The sequence below is a fragment of the Scomber japonicus genome, chromosome 16 (assembly GCF_027409825.1).
Source record: "Scomber japonicus isolate fScoJap1 chromosome 16, fScoJap1.pri, whole genome shotgun sequence".
In the NCBI taxonomy this organism is placed as follows: domain Eukaryota; kingdom Metazoa; phylum Chordata; class Actinopteri; order Scombriformes; family Scombridae; genus Scomber; species Scomber japonicus.
This window is the reverse complement of record NC_070593.1, coordinates 17,420,281-17,434,244: the sequence shown is the minus strand read 5'-3', so window position 1 is coordinate 17,434,244 and position 13,964 is coordinate 17,420,281. Positions and strand designations below refer to the sequence as shown.

Below are 13,964 nucleotides of genomic sequence, written 5' to 3'. Positions count from 1 at the left end.
AATGTTGGGACCTTATCTTGAAAATGCTCTTTGATAGAGCGATCAAAATCCAGAGCCATTTTGGCTACTGAGATAGCTTGTACAGAGGAATGATGAAACACATATGTAACTGTGTGATTACTGCTATGTTGTGTGAACACAGCTGAGACATCTGGAGTTCAAAGGCAGTATCCACAATACAAGGAACAAATCTTCATCCCCTAAGCGTACCTTTTTAAAATCACTGAATCGCTCTGGGTGATGCAGTGCTTTATCTATGACAAGTAGAAAATGTTATTCGACAGTCAGGCCTACAATCTGAAACACCACCACCTCACTCTGAGTTATTTTTAAAAAATATTTTATTCTTTGCAAAGGAGGCATTGGGATCATCAGTGCGTTCTATGGCTTGTGTACAGAGTTCCTGTTGGAGACAAAATCATAGAACAAGCCCTTGGGTGAACTGAGGGCCCCACCCATGTTTACCAAGGAGGAATGTTTGAGGCAGCTACTCTGCAGCTGTTAACAGAACACGGTCTTTAGCAACGGGCACAGTGTTTGAGCTGAAAGTGTTAGAGAGGAATGCTACTGTACGGTATGTGGTTTAGTACTTGACCCCGTGCTGTTACATAAAATCTGAAGAAATAAAGAGATTCAGAAACGCTCTGACCTGTGAGCTGAGTGTAATGCTGCTGATACTTTTAAGAATGTTAAGTATGTTTCTCTTAGGAAGGAACCAAAAAGGAAACACAATTGTTGTTGAGATGATATCTTTCTTTTAGAGCCCCTCAGCAACACTTCTAAATTGCAAAATGAAAATTTGTATACTATTAATAGAAATTACTCTCAACATCTCATAAGTTTAATGCTCAGTTTTTTTGATAAACTAGTGGCAGAATTAATGCCTTTGACTACACTCTAGCTACATATGGGCACAGTCTGATGAGCGAACATCAACAGAAGAATGTACTGATTTGTCACAGATTCTTTAGTTTTCGATTCATCTGCAAGTTTTCTTCCCAACTTGACTCATCCACACACAATAGAACTTACCAAATTTGGCATTGTGTGTGATAATATCATTATTCCCATGAAGCTGGTGCGTGCAACTGAGCAGCCTTGACTGTAATCCAGAGCTGTCAACATTCCACCAGAGCAGCAGTTTGGGTTTAGGGATTGTTTAGAGAAACACTTTGGGCTGGAGAGAGTGGTCGTTACATCTTGCAAGTAGAGAGACAAACAGCTCCTCCTTATATTTGGTATAATCTCTGGATGCTGCTGAGACTGTGCCCAGGTTTGACGGCGTACAAATCATTGGATCAGACCCAGCATGGGATAAAGCTAACAACAGTGCAGATTGAATACAGTACATGTGTGTGGGACAGAGACACAGGTGTGATTGATGCAAATGGTTGTGCAGTTCCAATATTGTCTTTAACTGCGAATAGGCCTTATCTATACCTTTAAAACAGCACAGTCATTGAGAAAGTGAATGTTATAATAGAAGGGTAAAGCACCACCAGTGAGTTGATGTATTTCAGTACATTCATTGTCAAACCCTGCAAGGTTGGTTTAATTAATGTGTTCTCTCTGGTAGTGTTTTGGGGTGGTGGGTGGAGATCTTAGCATAGGGAATTGGGGGGGGGGGGTGAAATGATGCAGGGCGATTTAAACAAAAGCCCAAGGGCACCCACACAGTCCAACCCACACACACACACACACGCACACAAACACACAATCACACATACACGCACAGCCACACTCAAAACATTCTCACACACATTATTTATGCAGGAGAAAAATATATTAACATTTGCATTACAAAACAGTACAAGGGCCTCAGTGTAGTAAAATATGTCTTCTGTCAGATAAAAACGTGGAGACGAATCCATGTGGGTTGTCATTTCCTTACATCTGTATGCAAAACTATCTCTCCCTTTGCCTTCAACAAAATATCTTTCATCTATTAAAAATAATCCCAAAATTGAATGGGATTTGAGGCACTGGATTATATCTCTGTACACAAAAAAAAAAGTATTTTTCCCCCTCGATCAAGATTTGTTCAGCAAATGGAAGCCCCCCCTGGATGATCTTGATGTCATTAGGGGTTAAGGGGCCGAAAGGCCAATGGGGAGCACTTAACTAGTTTAGGCATTAGACGCCAAGTTTCTCCTGGCTTTTCTCCCAGCCAACAGTCCAGCTGTCTGGCTCTGTAAAAACTCTCAGATCCACCAGGAACTAGACTATAAACCGTCCCCCTCTCTTTCCTTCCCAAAAGACTCAACTACACCTGCTCATTGTTACCTGGTTCAGTCTGATTCATGAGAGTAAAAACAATTCATTCTTTCTACAACCTTAATCTTACAGCCCTCTGAAAACCAGCAGCTATTGTGGTTAAAACAGCTCAGCGCTGGAATCTTGTTTAAAGCGGTTGGTTGGCAGGACAGCTGAAACAGTATTTCATTCTGGAAGAGCCAGGCATCTGTGGTCCAGTGTGCTGCACATCTCTGTATCCCACTGTTGCCATCCAGACAGCTAAGGTCCTCAACAATCTGTAATGGCTCTCTGTTGTGTGGAATCCAAAGTATATGACCAGAGTTTGAGAAGACTGACTCCTTCTCACAGCTGGCGTACATGAACAAAAGAAAGCACAAAATAATCTGAACAGTTTCACAGCATATTGGCATTCTGGTCTAATCTCTCCGCCAGAGCAGGACCCTTCAGCTCAGTCTACTGGGCCCTGGAAGATTAGCTTGGAACAGCCCTGAGTGAGGCTGAGCTGGGTGGCACAGAAGGGACAGGCGGCGTGAAAGGCGTGGGTGCCATGGGGCAGAGGGATCTCCGCCCAGTATTTGACTGACTTCTCAGAGCACACGTGTCCACATGGAACAAAGGCATGCGTCGGTGCACCTGTGTCCACGTAGAAGGCCGGTTCACAGCCCAGCCAGAGTGGCACGTAGGGCCCAACCACCCGGCACATGGGACACTCTCGCTGAGCGTTATGCTCCTGCTCTGCACGATGGCCCCAGTTGTGGTAGCCGTGCACATGGCCACACGCTAAGTAAACCCAAGGTTGCTTGTCCTCCAGAGAGGAGAGGGCGCGGCTGCGCTGCATGCTGGGGAAGGCGAGTGTGTTGAGGCCTACAGGACACTGGGGCCGTGCCGCATTGATCTCCTGCCTGAGAGCCTCCAGATGCTTTTGGGTGGGAGTGTGAAAGAGGCCTTCTGCAGTGCGCCACAGCAAAGTGGCTCCACATAGATCCACCAGGGAGCCGTCCTGCAGTATATTACTCTCAATCTCCACCTGAAGAGGACGTAACAGACATTAACTTCACTCTGTGCATGTAACCATCACAACCACATTGTATTTGTGACTTGAGAAACATCTGCTTAATAATCTGCAATTCTTCAATGACATCACAGTGTCACTACAGTATGTGTAGAGCTACTGACCAGTTTGCCTGGGGTCTGTGCTGAGCGGGTCTCTCTCAGAGTATAAACATCCCCACAAACCGAGATCTCTCTCCATACGCCAGGCTTGGACTCCTCCGTGAACCCGCCCCTAGGATGCATTACCAGTACGCCATTGGTTGTCAGGCCATCCATGTGACCGTCAGGGTTCTTCCATTTTGCAGCTTTTTCCTGTAGGCGAAACAGAGCAGATGATGATGCAAACTGATGTGCTGTTTGGCTTTTTTACATACTTTCATACACTGCCAATGACAGAAATGACTTATGTTTATCTGATTACAAGTTATACATTTAAAGTAACAAACTAGAAAGAGAGCAGAATAAATAGAGATACTGTACATCTATCGTGGTAAACAAACTAGTAATTACCCCGAGGAATATGTTCTTGGAAGAGTCAAACCCGGCTGCATAGATACGAGCAGTGAAGGGCGGGTTGCGCTCACAGACAACTCGGCAGGCAAAACGGGAGATGGTGCTCTGTGTGATGGGAGTCTCCTCTCCCTCCTGACCTCCTGCTATTGTGTCGGTCACCACAAAGTCTATGGGACTCTCAGTGGAACGCCCAATCTAAAAAAGAAACACAGTAATTACATTGTTTTCGACAAATGCAACAAATAATTGATATGCTGAATCAGTGCACGGTTTCTTGTCTCCTCTTGTCAATACACAGGCGTGGATGCAGAGGTGTTTATTTTCTTCTTTGCAAGCGTATGAACTTTTCAGCTTTCTGGCCATTTTGTGGTGGTTTGACATTCGAATGATGGCACACCAGTTCTTATTTCTGTGTGTGTGTGTGTGTGTGTGTGTGTGTGTGTGTGTGTGTGTGTGTGTGTGTTTGTGTGGTAAAAAAAAAAGAAAAAGACTTAGACGTTACACATTTTGGTACACCGCATTTCAGACAGAAGCAAGTTGGATTATCTTCAACGATGCACTGATAAAACAAGTTTCTGTTTTTACAAAAAAGAATATTTCAGGCTTATTTTAAGCAGATTGCATGTACAAACAGTTATCAAGCTGAACAAACAGAGGTAAAAATAAGCGTTTCCCCCTTTTATTTCCTCTTTTTTTTCCCCGTCTCAAATGGTCCTGAAAATTCCTTTTTTTTTTGAAAGGTCTCCCCCTTCTCTGCTGTGCCTGTGTTTCTATTTATTCTGTGCTGTTCATAGACACATGGTCACAATAAAAGAGCTGAATGTGAAGCACGTGTCTGCAGTGTTAACTTCCCTCCAGTCATCATCTCCTTGCTGTACATTCAGATTAACGCTACGGGCAGAACAGTTGACAGCACACATAAAAGTAAAGTTTAGGAAGGGGGTGAAAAAACACAACTGGCTTTTACCTGAAACATGTCCGTGTCTTTGTCATGGCTGTACTCCACCACTACCGTGTGGTTCCTGGATAGTGTGTACGAGATGCTGTGCTGGCCTTTACAGTTCACAGCCTGAAATATAACAAATTAGCAACTTAATACACACACACGCTACATGTTCTATTATCATATGAAACAAACACACACATAAAAAAAACACAGACTTTTAACGGTTAAGTATAAGCCCACCAACAACAAAAGAGTGTTTTTTATCGTTTTGCGTCACGGTGAAGTCAGGAGAAAGCCTTTTGATATCGGGGGTTTGTGGCTTTAACACCGGATCTGAGAGTGCTAAAGGTTCACAAACAGGAACTCCTCAACCAAATGCCTTATGCAATCATTGCATCGGTTTGCTGAGATTAAATTACACACCAGGGTAAAAGCAACCCCACTATTAAAATGCACAGCATTCAATTCCTCAGATACAACAAGTACTGTGCTAGTTGGAAGAAAATGTTTATTTGTCCTCCTTTTCACCCTTTTATTTACAACTTATTTTTTCTCAGGCAAAATACTTCATTATACTAAGTGACAGTAAAGATCTGGGTGCAGGAGTTTCTGGAAGAGGAACAATAAAGAGGCCTCAGCTAACACAACCTCGCCTATCAGCTGATCTCCCTCAGTGCAGTGAGGGAGGGGTGGTGGGTTAAAGCCACTCAGGCCCAGCTCCCATCAATACTTTACCACATGCCACTATCATCCTGCTTTAATCTGCGAATTCTATTTCCCAAACACCCAACCCCCCTACCCCCTCGCCTTTTGTCACGTGCAGGAGGGAAAGAGGGAGAGAGAGAGAGAGAAAGTGGGTCATCAGTGCTGCCACACTGTAACATCAGAGACAGACGGGAACAAATGTCATCATCACATGCAGTCTTGTCTCGACTGCGCCGCTACAAACAAATGGTGCTCCACCTGTTCCGACGGCTAAAACAAGTTCCTACACACTCCAAAACAGAAAGATATATTTTTACAAGCACAACACCCCCTTAAAAATGTCACACACATACACGCCCTCCCCGCCATTGAAGGAGTAAAAATAAAAATGGAGCCACGGGTCATCCAACCCCCGAAAGGAAAGCCAGTGCAAACAATCAGAAATGCATAAATGCAGTAATTGAGATCAAGTAGGGAGATTAGAGAGCAGGGGCAGGATTTCAATAGGAGGCTGGCAGTGGCATCACGGGAGCTCCTCATTATCTGTCATGAACACCAGAGTGTGCACAGACACGTGAGCTTTCCCTCTCTGCATTCTCGGTTTATTTGTATGAGACTGCTACACTGTGAGGGAACAAAAACAAAGTGGGCTAGGGGACTGCTGTAGAAAATAAAAATAAATATATATATATGTAAAAGGGTAGATGACTTTGTTCACTTTACTGCTTACGCAAAAGGAAGGCCTTCCTCTAATTAAGCTCACCGCCCTCCTTGTTTCTTAAGGAATGGCTATTTTTGACCATGTGTACAGCTGGGAGTGGAGGGTCAGCCAACTGCAGCAACTTCCTCCTCAGCTCACCCTCCTTATCCTGGGGCTTGGTAACATGGTGGCAGAGAGGAACAGTGGCGAAAGGGGAAGAAGGTCAGAACGGTTCCCATCTTTGAAACGGACATGTTGTGCAAAAAAAGGCTTTGCTTTGTTGTGCTGTGCAGTGCAAAAAAACTGTGTGTGGCAGTAGAAACATTTAGCTGTAGCTTGATAGAGCCCCGCAGCTCAAACTGAAGTGATGCACAGTCGCTCCAATGAAAAAGCCTCAGTTACAGAAGAAAGAAAAACTAAAAAAAACATCTATGCTGAAATCAAGAGTCAAGTTCCACAAGGTGAGAGTAACCTGAACCAGGGGGAGGCTTTGGCCACAAGGAGCTAAACTGCTAGCAAATGTCTGGAATATTGGCCTCTAAGAGCTGCAGAGGTAAGCAGGTCCTCTGGCTTGTTTAGCAGTTTAGCTTGGGAACCACAGGCAGGAATGCAGACATGTTATACTGGATGGGGCAGTTTCTGGCAGGCACGCTGGTGCAAAGAAAAGCTATGAGGCCCGGCTAAGAACTACAGTTATTGTACTGGAAATGTCAACAATAGGGTCTGCCAACAATAATGTAAAGGGGGTTTACAGCGAGTTCCACGAGCTACTGAAATCATTGAGTAAACAGTCTGCTGCTTTGAAAAAGTTCGTTTTATGTTGGTTTTTTTCCTCTGGATTCTTCTTCCACTGAGGCACCGCTATCTTCAGTCACAATATCAACCCCGCTGACTACAGTCCAAAACGACACATTTAGAAAAATGAGTCGTCAATTCATGTGCATACGTATAATGAATATTTGAACTAAAATATACACATCAAAAGACAAGAAGGCAATTGTTTGTCCCAGCTGAGTCTGTTCAGTAATCATTCATTCATCCTCTGATCTGCTCTGTACCTTGCTGGCCTGGGGTGTGTTGAGGATGTGCACAGTGCTTGGCTTCACACCATTGGCTTTGGTCCTCTTGTATAGCGCAAATCTGCTTTTCCGTCTACCCCGATCTCCATTGGGCAGGGAGCCATTATACCTGTCACAGAGGGGGGTACAAGGGTAGGGAGGGGGGGGGGGGGGGGACAGCAAATTCACAGTTGAATTTTTTTTTTTTGGTAAAGAAAAGGCAAACGATTTTTTTGTAGAAGCAACAGGATGTGTCTAATGAGATTTACAGGCAAAATTATTGTAATCATACAACAAGTAAACATGGAGAATTAGAAACATTCATGTGTTTGAAAAGGAGCTTTGCCATGCATTACATCACTGGCAATCTAATGCACCCTATTAGCAATCTAAGCGTTACCTTGGATAATGTCTATTATTACATAATACACTCTGGTACTTGTGATTTCAGTGAGCCAGCTCTGAGTAAACTGCAGCTGTTCTTTTTTGCCCCGTGTCTCAGGCAGGAGCGGCTTTTAAGATGCACGTCAGGTTTTGCTACCTCTCTGGGAAAGCAGAGTCTGGCTGGAGAAGTGACTCGCATGACTAAAACAGATTCTCTCGTAGCTGTGTGTTTTTTACGCCGACGTGGAAAGCTTTAACCTACTCAATTTAAAAAGCCTCAGCATGACCGGAGGAGCTTCTGACAGTGTGCTCTTTTCACTTCTCAATACCAGATTTCACTTTTTGCCCTTCAGTCTGCTGCGAGGCGCCTAGCCTAGGCTGCTCCTTGTGAATGAAGAAGCTGCTTCCGGTAAGACTGCTCCTCTCCCCACCCACCAGCTGGTTCCTACAGCTGGGACACCCCATGCTCTACTCCCATCCAACACACAGACCTTCTGTCGCACACTCCCACATAACCACAGTGTGCTGAACAGACACTTTGCTCACAGGAAATATCTGTATTAAAAGCCTCAAAATTTGCATCAACTCTACCTACAACCTACAATTTCTCCTCTTTGTTTCCACACAAACAGTAGAAAACAAGAGCCTCCTTCTACTCCTTCCAACCTCCCCTCCCAAGCTAGCCCACCTGTCCCATGTCTCCACACGGCTGGCCAGGCTTGGAAACACATGGTCCCAGTCAGCATAGTGCATAAAGCTGGCCTGTAGGACAAGCCACCCACAGAGAGCTTGAAAGGCACTGTGGACCTAACTACAACCAATGCTCTGACGGCAGGAGGACAAAATGACAAAATGGATATAGATAGATTGTGCTAGTATTGTAAAAATGAGGATCCAGCTATTCAATGTTTTATATGTTACTCTCAAAAAACATCAGGTGCAGGACAGAGGGCACATCAGAATTAAAAAGCATTTGCTTTGATACTTTTGATACTGATGTAGATGTGAGATGCGTATGGGATAAATATATAATGTCACATTAATGGAGCTATTACAGTGTGCTGACTCTATACTCCAATTTCAACAAACTTGTCCTAGAAACTTTCCACCTAAATAAAGCGCAGTGAGGCCGATATATTTGCCACATTTCTACCTACTTTAGAAGGCCAATCTGCTGGATACAAGTGTATTTATGGTGCCTGTGCATGGATGTCCCACATATAGCACACAAACAGATGATACGCTCTCTGCAGCTCAGCATTTACGCCATGATGAATTCTAAATGCAGACTACAACCCTGAATCGGTGAAGAAATGACACACATGCCTTCTTTTATTCATCATTACAGAGAGAAACAATATTCTGTCACTTAGGAACCGGCACCGTCACATCGGCTTGGACAGGCTCTTTAATGCTGCGCTCCCACTAATTGTGTTAGCTTTCCCTTTTGACCTGTGCCAGGCAGACAGCGGATTTACCTTCCAATATTTAGGAGCAGGGATTAGAGACTCTGGCGTATCACCTATCCGCCAGGGTTGCACTAATGAGCCAACAGCACCTCCTACCTCTTACGCTAACATGAAAGGCTGGTGTTCACAGAATGAGGAGGAGATATGTTTAGTAGTTTTAACTCTCATCGCCGTGTCAGAGAGGCAAGGTGAGGCTTTAAAGGGTCACAGAGGTCAGATTATGCTGCACTGAAGACTGCAGCCTGTGCAAGTACATTAGAGCTGCAACCATCAGCTGATTATTCAACAGACAATTAATCAGCAGCTATATTTATAATAGATAAAAATGCTAAATATTTGTTTATTGCAGCTTCTCAAATGAAAGTATTCTAAGCATTTCTGTGTCTTAATTAAAAAAAAGTGAATTAACTGAATATCTTTGGATTTTGGATTGTTGAACAGACAAAACGAGACATTTGAAGACATCACCATAAAATTAGATTAATTTCCCACTATTATCTGACATTTTATAGGCCAAACTATTCACAGATTAATCAAGAAAATTAGGGCTGCAAACTAAAGAATATTTTCATCATCATTTAATCTGTTTGTTCCATAAAATGTCAGAGAAAGTCAGAAATAATGAAAAATGTTGAAGCCCAACATGACATCCTCAAAATGTTATGTTTTGTTCACAAATCAAAGATCAGAATCAGAAACAGATTTACTGCCACATAAAAGGAATTAGCCTTGATGCTGTGGCCCATCATAATGAAAAAATAGAAAGTAAGAGAGATTATAAATAACTCCACGAAGTAAGAGCAAATACAACTACCTCAAAAGACAACATTTATAATTACAAAATTAAGATATAGTAAACAATGTCCTCATGAGAGAAGCTGTAATGAAGGAATTTGAACTTTTTTTTTTAATGACTCAAATACATTAATCGATTTTCAAAATAGTTGGTGATTCAGTCTAAAGTTGATATTTAATTGAAAAATAGACTAATTGTTGCAGCTCAGGAGAAAATAATTGGCAGATGAATCAATAATTCAACTAACAGTAAGTGCAACCCTCAAGGACATCTCTGGGATATTATCACTACATGGGAGGCAGCCAAATGGCACGGTGAGTGAGATGAGCAACAATCAAATGACTCAGATTCAAGCTGCCATAGCTCCAAGTATCTGTCTGACTGATACGACCGCACACAATACACTGACACAGCAGCAGCTCCTCCTACACTCTGACCTTGTTGTGGAGGCCAGAAAGGCGACTCTTCACTTTCTTGGATGAATAGAGTTACCATTAAAAAAACATCTCAACAATCGGTGTCAGTCACCAAAGATGTCCCCAAGTTGATTTGTACACTTTCTATCAAGCAGTTCTTTAAGGAGAAATGTACAAAGTTCAATCAATAGGCCCAGTCTCCAAGCCACAATGAACAGAGGAAGCTGAGGAGAAGCAAAGGCCGGGTCCTGATCAATCCATCCTTTCATTTCCAGGATACCCATGCAGCCGCCACCCGCCCCTCCCCTCCCATCCCCTCCCCTCCCCTCCCTCCTAACTGACCAGCAACAAGCCAATCTGTCCAGGCAGAGATGGGGTGCAGCCATGCAAGTAATAAAAGCCACCATGGTCATGGCAGCAAACCAGTGAGGGGACTGCTGCTCCAACCAGCTTTGTTCCATGCTGTCAGCTATCTTGTCTACCATCAGTTTTATCAATGGGATGTGATGTCACAGCAGTGATTATACACCCTGTCACATGTGTCTTTTTGCCAAGACAGAGAACAAAAGTATCGACTTCAAACATGCCACATGTTCAGCTCGGGGTAATAAGCAGTCAGCATTTCTTGTCCCTTGTAATAAGCAGTATGACTGTGAGTGTATGGGTGGAGGGCAAGGGACAAAAACCACAGTCTTCCATGGCTCTGTGTGCAGCCTTCATAAGCATCTCATTTCAAGTGCTTCAAACAAATACTGTATCCTCACAGCACAAACATCTCAACATGCTCATTACAAGTTTGCTGCACTGTTGGCCAAACTCTAATCACGGATGACACAACAGGTGTTTTCCATCATCTGTTGTGGTCATTGCTCATGACTGCTTATCAGTATAAACATGATTATTTTTAAATGATAACTGGCTGCGGTTCCTGCTAAATAAATCTAGCAAAACAAACAAACAAACAAACAAAAAAAACTAGTGACTTTGAAAAAGTTCTGACTGAAACGAAGAAAAAAACTGCAGTTTTTCCTGATGTGACAGTATACTAATGTGACTAATATGTTTGTGTTAATCATGAACAGATTAAGGATGGGTATCACTTGGATTTTTGATACTACTGCCAATATCATACCACTTTCAGTATTGATACCTAAATCTAATCAATACCTTTTTAAATTTTAACAAAAACACACCTGTCTAAACACAAGCTGTTCCTAAATTAAATTAAATCTAGAACTCGCAAAAGTTAGATGAGGATCTGTCAATCAAAATATACATCATTAATCTGACCTGACAATTGCTGCCAAGATGTGGTATTCCACTGATTCTGTGTGCTACTGTTGTACGTACCAAAAAAAGAAAACTCTGGTGGTAGCATAACATAAAATATTAAAACCTGTGACAAAAAGACAAGATGTAAATGTCACCACAGGGCCTTATGGTCACTACTTTACAGGAAAAAGTACCTTGACAAAAAGTATATGAAAGAAAACTGCCCTCACAGTGCGTAAGATGATATAAAATGTGTCAAAGTTTGAGATAGTTACTTAAACTTATTGTGACCAATAAGCCAATGGACAGGTTTGTTTAATAGCAACATTTTATATGTTTTTGAACCTATGTGATGAATTGGCTAGCTGGCTGTGAAAACACAACATTTTCACAAATTAATTCTCCATATCACCATAAACACTGATATTACAAAAACACATATATGCTGTGACTAAGAATTTTATTGATATCCCCTTCATGTACTACTAGGTTGATGTTCCTCTTTGGTGGTCCCAAAGCTTGGCAGCAACAGATCATGAGTCATACTTTAAAAGACATCTGAGGAAATTGACCATATGTTTTGGGATTTGTAGGGCTGATCTACAAATTCAGCATCTTTAAATGTGCAGAGGCCCTTGTAAGACCTGTATCTCACAGATGTAAAGTTGAGCTACAGATAGCTTCTTCTTTTTTTTAAGAAAAAAAAAGGAAGAACCCTGGGGGCTCGGGGTTGAGGGCTGGGGGGAGGGGACCATCTACACTTCCGAATTCCTAAAACCCCATGAATCCAACTTTAAGGTAGGACAGGGCGCCCTAGTCAGAGCTGCTGAGTGTGAGATTCATTTTCAGCAGGGTTGCTAAAGTTATCCTGAACATGTCTATTTGGTGAGACGTCGGTATGTTCACTTGTAGCAAGCCTGCTGAGCTTTCATCAGAGGTTATCAGTGAAGGAAACATCGCCACCAACTCTGGAAACGAAAACGTACACATTTCTGATTGCGCACGTGTCCCATTGGTGGAGTAACGTGAGCGCGTGAATTTCCCCACTGGGCTTTACGTTTTTTCTTCACAAAATACAAAGTGTCGTCTATAAATGTCGTCTTCCACCTTTGAGTAACAACCAACATTTCTGAAAATGTACAAGTCATTTCGAAAACTTGTGTGCTATGCGAGTGTCCCCCCTTGTGAAACTTCCTCAAGATAAATACTCGCTTTAACCGTACGTACACACACACACACACATAGCAGCCTACAAAAGTAATATCATCCCAAAATATAGGCAAAAAAAAAAAAAAAAAGAAGCTCAACTCACCCTAGGACCACCAGCTCCCCGTATTTAACTGGGTCTTTAGACGGGGCGCAGTGCTCCTCTTGGCTTAACGAAAACATGAGGCTTCTGGCTTCACTGTGTAAACGTTAGCTATACAGTAATAACAGCAGCTGAAAAATAAATCAAGGAACTGCCTTTAAAAAACACAACAACATACGAACACGCTGTCAGTTCATATCACAGATCCAGCGGCATATATCTACGTGCCCACATAAATCCAGTTTTCTGTAGATAAACTGCTCTCAAACTTCTTTAGCGTGACATTGCAAAATGTAACTTAGTTGGCGGTTGAATCCGCTCTGATGCAGATACAAAAACAGCGAGCAGCAGGGCCGGGACGTACCACTCCGTTGTTCTTCACTTGGTACACGGGGGTGTCTCTTTACCAAGTATGTTTTTAAATAACTGTTTTTCGCTTTTTTGTGTTGCTTATAGTAATTTAAAGTTATTCAATAAACCAGGTGAACATATTTTGAGGTTAATTTCCTCTTGGGGAAACAAATAATTCAGATTTTAGATAACATTCTCCCTCTTTTACCACCTCACATGGTTCATGGATCGCACCTTGTGTTATGTAAACAAAGAGTACAATCTGGGAATTCTTAAAGGGATCATACTTTTACTGATATGTTTTTAAAGTGTCCAGTTTCCCAAACATGACGAGAATAATAACTCTTATTTCGTCCTGGTATTCCTCTGAATGTGCACACAACAGGGATCACCTCTATTTCAGCAACACTGTTTTAAAAAAAAAACACCTCATTTTCTTACATATGACTACTTTGTATAAAGTTACACAAGCTCCAGCTGAGTTTACTGAAGGTGGGGCAGTAATAGTGGGAAACACATGATGAACACAATCATCCTGATACATTTCCTGACTGAGATAACTCGCAGAGTGAAAGCAAATCGGATTGGTTTATTTTCTGGGTGACCCCAGGGGCCCTTTCAAGGACTTTATTTGATTATGCTTTATTGCAGTTGGCTAATGCATGTGATTGATTATGCAACCTAATGAGTGCACCTTTTATCTGTATGCTGGGAGGTTTTATTTTCACTTTACCAT

The 13,964-nt window shown here is 42.4% G+C and overlaps 1 protein-coding gene across 1 annotated transcript; it reads right to left on the bottom strand.

Annotated features, from left to right (window-relative positions):
- Positions 1-323: 323 nt before the first annotated feature.
- Positions 324-13,169, bottom strand: peli2 (pellino E3 ubiquitin protein ligase family member 2). Its single transcript, XM_053335777.1, has 6 exons — positions 12,881-13,169; positions 7,232-7,361; positions 4,790-4,891; positions 3,820-4,017; positions 3,433-3,621; positions 324-3,283 (listed from the first exon to the last, which is right to left on the bottom strand). The coding sequence occupies exons 1-6, from the start codon at positions 12,955-12,957 to the stop codon at positions 2,705-2,707; spliced, it is 1,275 nt and encodes a 424-aa protein (XP_053191752.1). The 5' UTR covers positions 12,958-13,169; the 3' UTR covers positions 324-2,704.
- Positions 13,170-13,964: the final 795 nt, after the last annotated feature.